The 14,133-nt window shown below is 37.7% G+C and overlaps 1 protein-coding gene across 5 annotated transcripts in view; it reads left to right on the forward strand.

Moving 5' to 3' along the window:
• The window catches only part of SLC16A9 (solute carrier family 16 member 9), a 51,461-nt gene that overhangs the window by 18,262 nt on the left and 19,066 nt on the right, over positions 1-14,133 (forward strand). For 3 of the 5 annotated variants that reach the window (XM_081158680.1, XM_081158677.1, XM_081158681.1), the window contains exon 2: positions 5,592-5,821. In XM_081158680.1, coding sequence (XP_081014806.1) covers positions 5,626-5,821 — 196 coding nt within the window. In that variant the 5' untranslated portion in view covers positions 5,592-5,625. Of the gene's footprint in view, positions 1-3,146; positions 4,293-5,591; positions 5,822-14,133 lie in introns of those variants that run through there. The other 2 variants (XM_081158678.1, XM_081158679.1) reach the window with 2 other exon arrangements.

Below are 14,133 nucleotides of genomic sequence, written 5' to 3' on the forward strand. Positions count from 1 at the left end.
CTAGTCTAAATACTGTTTTTTTTAAAAAAATATCTTTATTTACCGGGAATCGAACCCCGATCTCCTGGATCCTAGGTCGACGCTCAACCGCTGAGCCACGCCCGGCTGGGCGAACACTAGTCTAAATAAAAAAATTAAAAAAACTTTATGGTACTTACATATCTTGTTATCTTTTTAGGAAAAAACCTACCACTCAGGTAATGTGAATGGATTATTAATGCTAGGATTTATTACGGAACTACGAATTCTATTTGGGGCTTATAGCCACAGGCTTCTGGAGACACTTTCTTCCTCTTAAGTTTCAGCTGAGAGCGATACCTTCTTACTCTTGTTGTCCTCCAGGAGCCCCGTGGGACCTGCCCTCTTTACTTTCCACCTAGCCTGTCAGGCCTATCTGATTCCACACCCAGGTTCGTGGTGTTCCCCTTGCCGGAGCCACCCTTTCATGAGTCTCTTCAGTGTTCTTTAGAGCTAACCTACTTCATGAGGCCTCCACTCCTGCTCCTGTCTTGGTTGCTTTCATTTCCCTCTGATTCCTAAACATTTAATACTAATCCACATCTTTGGCACTCCCTCATATATTCTCTTATGCACATATCTTACCTTTCTGACTGGGTTATAACCTCCTAGAGGCCAAGGGCCATCCACTTCTCATATTTCTTCTGATTTCCCTTGATATCTATTGTAATATAATTTAAATCATAAGTGATCAAAAAGCTTTTTGAATAAACTTTACTTTTATAATGCTGCATTTCTGTAAATATTACAGAAATTGTTAACCTTGAGTTTTTATTTAAAAGAATGCCAGAAAAGAGATTTATCATATTTGATCATAAGATATGAAGAAGGAGAGCTAATAAAATGAAATTTTCAGGAAAAATAAAAAAGATGACATTTCTATATTTTCCATATTTTGTGGTCACAGACTCTATTCAAAAGCTTAACTTTTGGCCCAAGTTAATGTTTTGGGACCAAGTGGGATATGAGTAGGTAAAATTATCAACTTGAAATTACTGCATACTCACAATTTGTTTAGTTCTCTTGCACATAAAAGAGATGAATACCAGCTAAATTAGCAAAATATTTTACTGAGTTAGCACATAGAATGAAGTAGAAGACTGGAGAAACTAGGCTTGGGTATCCCTAGTCAAGATAGAAGGAAATAAAGAAGATCTCTTCAATGAAATACTATTGGGATCATAAACTTGAAATATTTTTCTTTCATTACTTATAGCATTTTACTAAAGACTCAAGGTCCTAGGAGAGAGATCCTACTGGCCTTGCTTGGGTCAGGTACCACTCTACAGGTCAGGATCAAAGAACTTTGATTCACAGTCCCATCAAACTATAAGGATGACCCAAATCCCCCAAAGGAAACTGGCGCCATTACAAAAGGGAGGAAATGAAAACTAGTCTATTTGTGAAATCACCTTACAGAATACAGAATATCAGAGAAATAGCAAGTGAGAGATATCTAAGGGATAGAGAAAACTACAGGTGAAAGGTATTACCCTGATAGAAAACAATAAATCACAAAATGGTATTTTCTATCATGTTCTATTGACACTACATGTATCTCAAACTATGAAACAATTCGATGTCAGAAGCTGTTACCCAACACTTTATAGAAACTTGTCGTTCTAGTCAGAGTTGATACACATGGGAGCTTTGTATTCCAAAGGTTTGTTCTCCAGACTATTTAATGTGAGAAGAATCTTTCTGGCTCCTGTCCTATGTGTTGAAATGTTACCCGAGTCAAGGCAAGGCAAGACAAGGAAAAGGTATTTGGTATAAAAAGGCATTTCTGTCTACTTAGGTCTGAAAACTGGAAAGGAAGATACTTCTCCTCACCCTTTCACTCTCCTCCCTCCAGAAAATACTGGCTTTTTCATGATTCTGTATTTTTGCCTATGTAAATGTGTACTTTTCCTAATGTGCTGTAATGTGAAGATTTGAATGAAGGAGAATCTCATGCTTTTTTTTTTTTTTGCACAACCTTTTAGTCTCATTAGATGTTTGGCTGTTGCTTTCATGCATTATCTAGTTTAGGGAACTAAGACTCTATTTCCTTTAAAAGGGATTCTGAACAAAAATTGCAAAGTATACTAAATTAATGAGAGGGACCAGAATTATATTGTTTACTTTGTAACAGAGTAAGTACTGGAGGGAGTAAACTACCTCAAAGGATTTTAATATTTGGAAGTTTGGAGTATTCTGTCTGCTTGTGTGATCTGAGAGACTAGATTTTAGACACAGTTCTGAGCACAGATTGTGCCATCTTTCAGTGTTCGGTTATTAGATATTGGAATGTTAAATATTAAAACATTGAATATTCAGTTACTAAATATTCAACTTACTTATACAAAGGCCTATGGCAGGTGGGGACATGATTTTGGCCCAGAGCTCTGAATGTCAAAGTGAAGGTGTTTACTGAAGCTTAAGTAAATTGATGGGTGTAACTATGACTCTTCTAAGGTGGCCATATATCTCACCATCTAATTAGGGATGTGCATGAGTGGAAGAATTATATTCCTAATGCCTTTCCTATTATCTGATGGAACCAAGGCAATGACTTTACAAAATCTTTGAGCAAAGATGACTCTGCTGAACTTGACTATAACCCTGGCATGGGTAAGAGATAGAGGAGATGTAGGTTAAGTGGGAGGCACTGTTGGGAGCAGGGCTGCCAGGCCTTGGGCTTCCACATACATTGCCACATACACTGTTTCAGAACTTAGAAAAAGACGGAACATTTTCAAATTTTTAAAAAATATCATTTTGATACTCAAACCTAAAAATTAAAAAAGACAAGTCTCACTTATGAATTTAAAAATTCCCCCAAGTAGATTGACATAATCAAAATAGTGCATTAACCAAGGAAGATTTAATCCAATAATTCAAGGATAGTTTAATAGTAGGAAATACAGATTCTATTACATTAAAAGTTATAACAAGAAAATCATTATCATCTCTCTGTGTACTGGAAATTCAGTTGATAAAATGTAGTAAGCATTCTTTATAACAGTCAAAAATAGAAAAATATGAATATTCTCTTAACTTTGTGAAAGAGACCTATCTAAGCCTCAGAGGCAGCGCCATGACATTTGAGAGCAATCCAACTAAAGTTAGAAACTAGACAAAGATGTACAGTCTTATTATTTAACATTATTCTGAGTGCCCTGTTCAAAGACAAAGAAGGAAGTTGGGAGTGTAAAAGTTCAAAATGAGATAAGACCATCAGTTTGTAGATTATTATATAACTATATTTTATTGTGTATTGTATATACCTAAAAGAATCATCCAAAGATCTACTGCAAGCAAGAGAATTTAGTAAGGCAGTGGGATCCGAAATTAACATATAGACATCAACAGAAAAATCAAAGAAATAACCCCAATTATAAGGTTAGCAAAAAAGATAAAATATCTAAAGATAAAATAAAAATAAATGTTGGGGAAAACTTTAAACACAAAAGTAGACTTGAGCAAATGGATAGGGACACCATGTTCTTAGACTCAACATCATAAAAGTATTAATTTTCCTTAAATCAACTTGTAAATGTAGTTCAGTCCTCATAAAAGCACCATCAGATGTTTTTAGAGCCAGACAAACTGATTCTGAAATTTATGTAAAAAAGTAAATAAACAAGAAGAGCCAAGGAAATACTGAAAAGCTATGCAATATGTATATAGAGAGAAGGAACTTAGCCCCACTATAACTTAAAATATATTTTTTAAAAGACTTGGTAATTAAATTAATGTGGTAGTGGTGAGTGAATAGATAGACCAGTGGAACAAAACAGAAAATCCAGAAATATAGCCCTATATACCCAAGAATTAGATAGGAATTACAAATGGCATTTCATTTATGAAGCAACACGCAACACTCAGAGAATGCTAAGAAATGCACCTTAAAACTATAATGAAGTACTCTTTTAAAGCCAACAAACTGACAAAAATCCAAAATTTTTACAACACACTCAAAATTGCTGAGGATAATATAAAGTGATTCAATTGCTTGAAGCAAATTTGGTAATACTAATTAGAATTTAAAATGTACATGCCCTTTGACTCAGCAATTCCTCTTTTGGGGTTTTACCTAACAGCTATGCATATGGGCAAAAGATTACACATATATAAGGTTATTTACTGGAGCTCTGTTTTTCATTGTTAGCCATAGGGGACTGGTTAAAGAGTTCAGAGAAAACCCTATCCTGGAACACAGTGCAGCAGAAAGAAAAAAGCAAGGAAGGTCTCCACGCATTGATGTGAAGGGTCTTCAAGATATTTGTCAAGTGAGAAACTAAAAATTTTTTTCTGATTAAAAAACTAATTTGTTAAGTAAAAAAAGAGCAAGACATACAAGTGTATGTAAGCATGCTATTTTGTGTAAAATAATAAAGGAAATCTATATTTTGAGTTACTTAGTTATGCATAAACTCTAGAAGGATATAAAAAAGGCAAGAAGCATTGGTTATCCATGAAAGATGCGGGAGTTAGGCAGGAAATAAGTGGATTAAGACCGTATACCTTTGTTATTATTATTTTTTTTAATCTTGTAATTTTTTTTTTTTGCCTTTCAATAAGTAAATAAGTATATAGTGATATGGTGATATACCGTGTGTGTGTATATATAAACTGTGTGTGTGTGTGTATATATCCATATGTATGCATGTGTATATGTGTGTGTGTGTGTATGTATATATATATGAATGCCCTCTAGTATTGATAGGAAAATATCTCTAAGGGTGTTAAGTGACTAAAACAAGGTATGGAATAAAATGTACAATTTTGTACTTTTTGTCCAAAAAGAGGGAACTCTAAGGCGATTTGCTTGGTTTTGCTTGTATTGGCTAAAGGAGCTCTGGAAGGTACTCAGATTGGTGGACATTGTGATGTGCTGCCAGTTGCCCTCTAGACTCCCTTCAAAAATGAAAGATTCCTCGCCCCAGCCCTTGAAAGGGCTGATGGCAGATGGCCCTCCGCTGGCAACCGCCCTGGGGGCTGACTGCCTCGGTGGAGGAGAGCCCCTCACCGAAGGTCATGCCTGCCCCTTCCTGGGCGGCCCCCATCCCGGGGTCATCCACACGGGCCAGCTCCCAGGTGGGCAACTCTAAGGGCTCACCGCAGCCTGGGAAGCTCCCTTCCTTCATGCAGCCTGGCAGCTTACCTTCCCCTGCTCTCTGCTCCTTGCTTAGGAAGCGAACACTCCCAGTAAACCTCCTTCTTGCTAAGAGTCTGCTTCCTGGGGAACCCAAAGTGTAACAAGAAACCAAAATCAGTGATTTTGGTGGCTGGGTGAGGCTGGGGATGTGGTGAAAGGGAATAAAATTGGGAAGGAGACTTTTCACCCTCTGCCTTTTTTATGATTAAAAAAAATTTTTTGAGCCATGTGGATGCATCACTTATTTAAATCATAAAAAAAAAAAAAAAAAGTAAAGTTAACTGGATATGTTAGTGATATTTTATGCTTTTTCACGTGTATTTTTCGAAAATATCTTTTATGGTTTAATTTAGAAGATATTTTTAATCCAAAATACCGTGCCCCACCACACTCTAAATATGCCTTTCTTTTCTGTTTGTTTTTGTTTAAGAAACTGCAGAGAAACACCTTGATCTCGCCTGACAATGGAAATGAAGAAGTCACCTGATGGCGGATGGGGCTGGGTGATTGTGCTGGTCTCCTTCTTCACTCAGTTTCTGTGCTACGGGTCCCCAGTGGCGGTTGGGGTCTTATACATAGAATGGCTGGATGTCTTTGGTGAAGGGAAAGGAAAAACGGCCTGGGTCGGGTCCCTCGCAAGTGGAGTGGGCTTGCTTGCAAGTAAGTGGATAAATGGATGCCTCTCCTTACTCATTAGTCACTTAATTTCTTTTGCTGCGTCATTAACGCTGTACAAGGCATAGTAGGTTATTAGTTTTTAAAGTATAACACATATTTTCTTGCCTTCATTGAGATTATAGAATTCTTTCACTGTAAATAAATTTGTGTGAAAATACAGGAATTCCATAAGATATTCATTCATTCATTTCTTTATTCATTTATTTGCTGCTATGTGCTAGGCAGTGTGCTAGATTCCAAATGTGAAAAGATGAACAGCAAACACATCATTCCTGTCCTTAAAAGGCTCACAGTCTTGTGAGAAACACAGTTCCATGAGTAAGAATGATACAGGGAAATGAGGGCAGTGATTCAGTATGTCCACCGAATGCTGGTGACCAAAGGGCCAAATGATATGCAGCAGTCCTGTAAGAAATTCTTATGTGATTCATAATTACGCCTCTCTAATTCAGATACACTGTGATCAAATCACATGTCCTGCATTCAGAGTCTTGTACATAGAATGGCTGGATGCCATTTACCTTTATAAGAAGAATTTTACATGGCAAAGGGTAGTCCCACTTCACAATGATGATGCTAGTAAGGATTTTAACATAGTGTTATTTATAAGATATGTGATGTATTTTTGTGTGACCTTCATATAATGTCTCCAAAAGTAATATTCTTGATAAATGTTTATATCTGATATAATAGTGATTCCTATCATCATTACAGAGAATAGCAGGAGAGTTTTTATTTTCATTTTAAGACTTAAAGTCATATGACACTTCAATTTCTGGGGTAATAGTTTGAACTCTGAGGTAATATTTAGTGATTATCAGTCTCACTTTGTTGGCACAGCTTACAGGTGTGTTAAAATGGTGACCTAGATTGGGTCATCAGCCCTGGGGTCTCTTCCTGTGTGCTCTCAACTTGACATGATTTGTTGAGCAAATCACAATCTCTATTCTTATGGGGAAAATAAGGACATTAAATGTGGAGATTTGTAAGGTATTTTTCAGCTCTACAATAATTTCATGAAAACAAAATGCATTAGCCATTTCTTTTTTAAAGTGTTGTCTTTCCTGTATCCTAAAGGGGACTTCTTAAAACAAAACAAAACAAAAACAGTTGCTTCTCACTGATGTTAAATTAAAACCAAGACTTGATCCTAATAACTATGTACAGTGGCAGATGGTTACTAGACTTATTGTGATGATCACTTTGTAAGGTATATAAATGTTGTATCACAATGTGGTACATCCGGTACTAATATAATATTGCATGTCATCTATAATTAAAAATAAAGTAAAAAAATAAATACATCCAACTTAAAAACAAAAACAAAACTTGAAAAACAGTGCTCAGTCCATGTCAGATAAGATGACTAAACATAACCAAACAAATGAAAATTATGTTATCATTATGAGCTCAAGAGAAACAGTAAAAGTTTGCCCAAGATTTGTTTGAAAGGGTTTTTACCATGATCTCATCTGAAAGCGTTTTTGAAAATGTGAATTGTTTGTAAATCTGCGAAGTACAAGTGGATGATAATTTATATGTTACTATCAAGTACTGATTTTGAGAACATGACCTAATAGGAAGGGGAGATAACTTTTTAATGTTCTCCAGTTAGTCACCATTCAATTAGCAAATAGTAAGTCAAACAGGAATGTAATTTACTTTGGTGGTCAGAGCTGACGCTGAGACTGAAAACTGAACTGCAACTCTGTACTTCCTCTAAGTTCACTCTGTCTCAAGGGCCAGGAACAGCTCCCTTTACTTGTAGGCAAGATCAGCTGCATAATTTGCAGGCCCCAGTGCAAAATGAAAATACAGGGCCCTTGTTAAAAAAAAAATTAAGAATTCAAGACAGCAACAACAGAACAGCAAATCAAGTGTTTGGCCCTGCTAAGAGCTGAGCCCTGTGCAATTGCATAGGTCACAAGCCCATGAAGCCACCCCTGCTTGAGACTGGAGATAGAGAGCAACCCACTGAAGTTCAGAGGAGACGACAAGTACTGGGGTGGGTATGGGAGGGGGTGTTGATCTTAAGTCAGAGACTAATTCAAGTCCTGGCTCTACCACTATTTAGCTGAGGGACCTTGTGCTAAGGTCACTTAACTTTCATGTCATCAACTAGATGAAGAAAAGCTAATCAAAGCTTTTGAAGATGAGCATAGAGTAAGGAGACCAAAGGGTTCAGAGGAAATGGTGGGAAAAAATAATAGCTGGAGAGCTACCATTTATGGGTGTGTGTGTGTGTGTGTGTGTGTGTGTGTGTGTGTGTGCGCGCGCGCGCAGTTGGTTGAGGTCCACTGAACATATGTGATATTGGCTTCCCTTGACTCTTCATAGCATAAACTAAAGGAAAAACCCTGAAAACTATGGTAATATAGTATTAGCAAGAGGTGTCTACAAGTGTGTGTACCACATTAACCCTTTATTTTGTTGAAAACTTTGTTCTACAGAGAAACGAACAGGTTGATACCTTGGAAATGGGAAAAGTATCTCATGTTGGTGACTCAAATGGTTGTCAGTGGTTCTTAACCAGGGGGGTAGTTAGAATCACCTATAGAAAAAGTTTAGCATATAATTGCTTGGATTTGGTCCTCAAGCATTCTAAGTCAGTCAATCTACCCTGGGACCCAGATATGTGAATTTTTAAAAGCCCCCAAAGTGGTTTTCAGTTGGGAAACTAAGCCCTCTCTCTTTAAATTTTAATATTGTGCTTTTGGATAATTCCTTGATGTATGATTTGCTTAGACTTATTTTTAAAGGGAACTACTGTATGTTTCTGCTCAGGTGTGGCACTGCTTATGCCACTTAAATCATGAAAAATAAATCATGTCCAATGGTCCTGGTTCTGGTGGGGCTTTGGTGAAAAACACTCATAAATGGATATCTTTGCATCCTTTTTGATAAAATATAATTTATACATATGTGTATACATATCTATATTTGATAAGAGATGTGCTTTACATATATATGCAAAATATATACAGTTGCTCTTAAATTCAGGAGTATGTATACATTATTTGAACTTATCTAAAAAGCCAATTTCCTACCCCTCAGTCAGTGGTGTGGCAATGGGGGTGGGCCCAGGAGTCTTCTTTTAACTAGTTCCCCAGATGATTATGATACAGGCAGGCCATATCATATCTGAAAAAAATGAGTTATTTTCTTTCCTCAGTTTTGTCCAGAGAAGTCATGGTAAGAGTCATCTTTGACTAGTTCTGTGATGTGACCTCTGAAACTTTATAATTGAGTAAGGCACAGTAGAACAAGTACAATTGCCGAGCAGCATACAAATTCTATTCTTCATGTGCTTGTCCCTTAAGTTCACTAAGTGACCTTGTGTGCCTGGCTTAAATCAGACACTTTCACTTACTTGATCTTAGTTGATCCTAAAAACAATGCACTGAGATGAGCATTATTGTCCTCAAGATTAAATGACCTACCCAATCTGAAGCCCATTCTCTAAGAGAAGATGTGGCAACTGAATCCCAGTTTTTCTAACCTGGTAAGCCTGTTTCTTCATCTTTAAATTGGAGACAATAAAGTAGCTACCTTATATGACTGTTGTGTAGAACAGTTGGGATGGTGCTTGGCATATGGTATGTGCTCTACAAATATTGGTTAGTAGAGAAGCAATCACCCACAAATAAAATTACTTTCCGAAGCAGTTCCAAAGAATCTACAAAAGGACAGGTTCCTTCAAGATGAAAGACAAAGACATTTCCAGGGGGGTGGGCAGGAGAGAGAGCTGGAACTTTGTCAAGATTGTATCTAAGCCTCTGGAATTTAAGGGCCACCACTTGTCTCTGACAAACCTAGATTTGGTGAGTAGCTCAGAGTAGCACATTAGAACTATGAAAAGACATGCAATTCTTAACTTCATATTCTTCATGATTGTAATTCCTTCTCTTTGAAACTTGAGTAATTGAGGAGAAAATACTTTTTTCCCTGGCCTGAATTATTTGTGGTAATGACCCTCGGGATGCAAAAAGCTGGGTACCAAGGAGCCTACCTCTGTGAGTTGTACATTGAGAACAAGCTCACCATCATTATACCTGTTGTAGGTGGTGGGAAGGGCACCAGGTGTTAGACCGGGTGGGATCAGACTGGACCTGGGTTCTGCAACCTCAGTACTTGAGTTCTGGCTAGGAAAGATTTCAGAGCCAAGACTCAATATATAAGGGAACATTTATTTGGAAAATCACAGAGGTAGAAGAAGTAATTTGTAGAAGAAATGGGCTTAGGAAACAAGTTAAAGAGGTAAAAGAAGGGCCCTTGGAGTTTGGGATTGAGGAAGCTAATGGTAATGTGCCTGGGGGCATGGGGAAGGTCAAAGGAAAGGTGCAGGCCTACTCCTGGGAGAGAGACAAGCTGGCTCCTCAGTCCTAAGGGTTTTAAGGATGGAGATTTTAGGGGCTGTCCCAGGGGAAAATCTCAATAGAATATTCAGCAGCTTTCTAGGTGTGTTCTTTTAGGGTTGAGGTCTCCACTGATTGATTGCTTGGCGCCAAGGCAGGGGTCATTATTCAGTGCAGCTGGTCCTGAGGTCAGCCTTGGTGTCACTTGTCTGGCTTTACTGCTCTTCTGGGCCTAGATGTTATCTCTAGGGAGGAAACGTCAGGGGGTCCAAATGGCATGACCATCGATATGCTAGGGGAGGAAAGGTCACCCTGAGAGTGAGTTCCCACCCTACAATTGTCCTTTGCTAGGCACCCAGGGCTTTCCACCCTGGTGACCTTCTGTACCTGACCCATGGTCCTTGCTCTGCTCGAGTCTGTCTCACTGCCTACCACAATACCCACACATAGAGTCTCTCCTCTGCACTAGAAGATGTCATCCGTGCTTTAAAGGGACTTGTAATTTCAGGGAAGAGACAGAAAAAAAGGTTACTGATAATTTGAGACATCCCAAATTCCAAGGAGAATAGCAAGGACAAGACAATCTTTGGAGTTTTATAGAGATAGGTGAGCCACATAGGGGGATGGGCCATGTAAGGTGGATGGTGAGGGAAAAGGCAGGCCATGCAGAGTCCATGTATGCAAAGGCCTGGAGTCTGCACTGCAGATGATGCATTTCAGTAGAGTAAATTTGTCTGGAGAAAGAGCAATTGTGATTGTTGAAAGGTGTGATGGTCATTTGAGATTGCTAGGCCACATTCATTCAAGCAGGACTGAAATTCTGCCTCCTACAAGGATTCTGTTACAGTGGCCAGTTCACAGTGTGCTGGGCAGTTCCAGAATTGGTGAGAAGAATGGCAGATTTTAGTTAAGCTCTCCTTCATCTCTACATAATACTGTCAAACCAACCAACAAGCAAGGCAGTCAATAATATACATGGAATCGAGGATTTGAGTGGGTGTAGCTCCTTAGTGCCTTTCTCTTCCTCAGAGAGATGACAGATTTAAAATTCCTGGTCTCAGCAGGAGGAAGGAATGAGGAACTTGCTCTTTTGTTGAGCTTTCTGCATTATAGGTGGAGGGCATGGGACTCTTATGGGCCCAGTCTACTCTGTTAGGAAATCCTTGCCCTGCTGCAGTCACACATCCTGGTTACTGCTGTTTTTTATTTCTCACTATACGTACTTATGGCTTCAGTGCAGCAGGTCTGGCAATCCTTCCACTTTTGGGACTCTGAAACTTTCTGGAAGAGAGAAGGGCATGAAAGTTAATTTATTTCCCAAAGGGAATAATTTCTTTCCCAAAGCTATTTAATAATTATTATAGATTGGAAAACCACATTAGGGTTCTGTTCTCTCTGTTAGAATGTATTTTCACCCCTTTTGTTGACAGACCAAACTTCATGGCCCAGTTCAAGGCTCACTTCCTTGGCCCATCATGATCTTTCTTTTCTGAAAACCCAAAACACCCCTAATAGCCAAAGCAATCTTGAGAAAGAAGAACAAAGTTGGAGGTATCATGGTCCCTGATCTCAAACTATACTACAAAGTTATAATAATCAAAATGGTATGGTACTGGCACAAAAACAGACACATAGGTTAATGGAACAGAATAGAGAGCCCAGAAATAAACCCTTGCTTATATGGTCAACTAATCTATGACAAAGGAGGTAAAAATATACACTCTTTAACAAGTGGTGTTGGGAAACCTGGACAGGTACATGCAAAAAAAGAAAATGAGACCACTCTCTTACACCATATAAAAAACAACAACTCAAAATGGGTTAAAGAGTTAAATATAAGGCTTGAAACCATAAAACTCCTAGAAGAAAATAGGAAGTAAACTATCTAACATCAGTCTAAGTAATATCTTTTTGGACATGTCCCCTTGAGCAAGGGAAACAAAAGAAAAAAAATAAACAAATGAGACTGCATCAAACTAAAAAGCTTATACATAGCAAAGGAAACCTTCAACAAAACAAAAAGGCAACCTTACTAACTGGGAGAATACATTCACAAATGAAATACATCTGATAAGGGGTTGATATCCAAAATATATAAGAAACTCATACAACTCAATAACAACAACAAAATCTGTGAAAAAATGGGCAGAGGACATGAAAAGACATTTCTCTAAAGAAGACATACAGATGGCTGAAAGGCATATGAAAAGGTGCTCAGCATCACTAATCATCAGGAGCATGCTAATCAAAACCACAGTGAAATACCACCTCATACCAGTCAGAATGGCTATTACCAAAAAATCAACGACTAAATTGTTGGTGAGGATGTAGAGAAAAGAGAACCCTTGTGCACTGTTGGTGGGACTGAAAAATGGTGCGGCCCCTGCAAAAAACAGCATGTGGATGCCTCAAAAACTAAAAATAGATATATGACCTATTTGGGAGTATTTATCCAAAGAAAATGAGAACAGTCATTTGAAAAGATATATGCGCCTCTGTATTCATTGCAGCATTGTTTACAATAGCCAACATGTGGAAGCAACCCAGGTGTTCACTGACAGAATGGATAAAGAAGATGAGCTATATATAATGCAGCAATGAAAAAGAATGAAATCTTACCATTTGCAACAACATGGATGGACCTAGAGGGTATTGTGCTAAGTGAAATAAGTCAGACAGAGAGAGACAAATACCATATGGTTTCACTTATATTGGGAATCTAAAAACAAAACAAACAGAGACTCATAGAAACAGATACCAAAGGGATGGTTACCAGAAGGGGGTGGTGGGAGGATGGGTAAAAAGGAGAAGGGGAATGTAGTCAACTATATTGTAATAAGTTTACATGGTGATAGATGATTACTAGAATTAGTAAGGTGACCATATTTTAAGGTTTAAAAATGTTGAATCACTGTATTGTATACCTGAAACTAATATAACCAATATAAGATTGTATACCAACTACACTTAAATAAAAACAAAAATTTTTAAATGATGTCCGCTTTTCTCTAAGTAAGCAGCAGGTGGCAGTGTGAAAGTAAATGTTTTTGTTTTTTTTTTTTTTTTTAATTTTCACCCAAGGATATTTTTTCCATTGCTTTTCAAAGAGAGTGGAAGGGGTAGAGAGAGAGAAATATCAATGAGAGAGAGAGACACATCAATTGGTTGCCTCCCACATGCACCCCCAGCACCTGAGGAATGTGCCCTTGGCTGAAATTGAACCTGGGACCCTTCAGTCCATGGACCAGTGCTCTAACCACTGAGCAAAACTGACTAGGGCTAGAATTTTTTTAAAAACAGTTTTCAATTTGTTGTTTTCATCTGTCAAATAATTTCTACTCATTTTCTCCTTAAGCTTAATTTTTTTAAAGTTCATGTATTAGGCAAAAATAATTTAAGAACTTATAACATAATTGATAATAAATTATGTATTTTATAAAACAGTGGGTTTGGTTGTACATGCTATGAAAATTATACCCTTCATCCCCACTCTGAGCTTTCCAAACTCTGGATTTCCTTATGGAGTTAATAAGATGCATCAAGGAATGTAGATTTGAAGTCCTGCTTTGAGGATGAAACTGGAAACTTTTCAAGTATGCCAGTAATAATCTCTGTATTTCAGTTCCACTGTGCTTATTAAATATGTAAACACTAATTCTCAATGTCAACACAATTTGTTAAACAACAGAGAAAGGTCATGCCTTTATGGTGTCAACCATTTATGAGATTTGAACCTTAAAATTGTTTCTATCTTTAAAGTATCCAAGTATTTCTCATTGGGTATATGGACAACTCAACTATTGGAAAAGTTTGGTATTTCAAATGGATTTTCCTTTTAAAACACTGGCACAGAATGCTCCCCTCTGTTTGTCATATAAATATATCAGTGTATTCTTCTGTACTGGCTCACACTAGAGAGAACCTGCCATGGCGCCTGCC

Source organism: Miniopterus schreibersii, assembly GCF_964146895.1.
Source record: "Miniopterus schreibersii genome assembly, chromosome: 14".
Taxonomy (NCBI): Eukaryota; Metazoa; Chordata; class Mammalia; order Chiroptera; family Miniopteridae; genus Miniopterus; species Miniopterus schreibersii.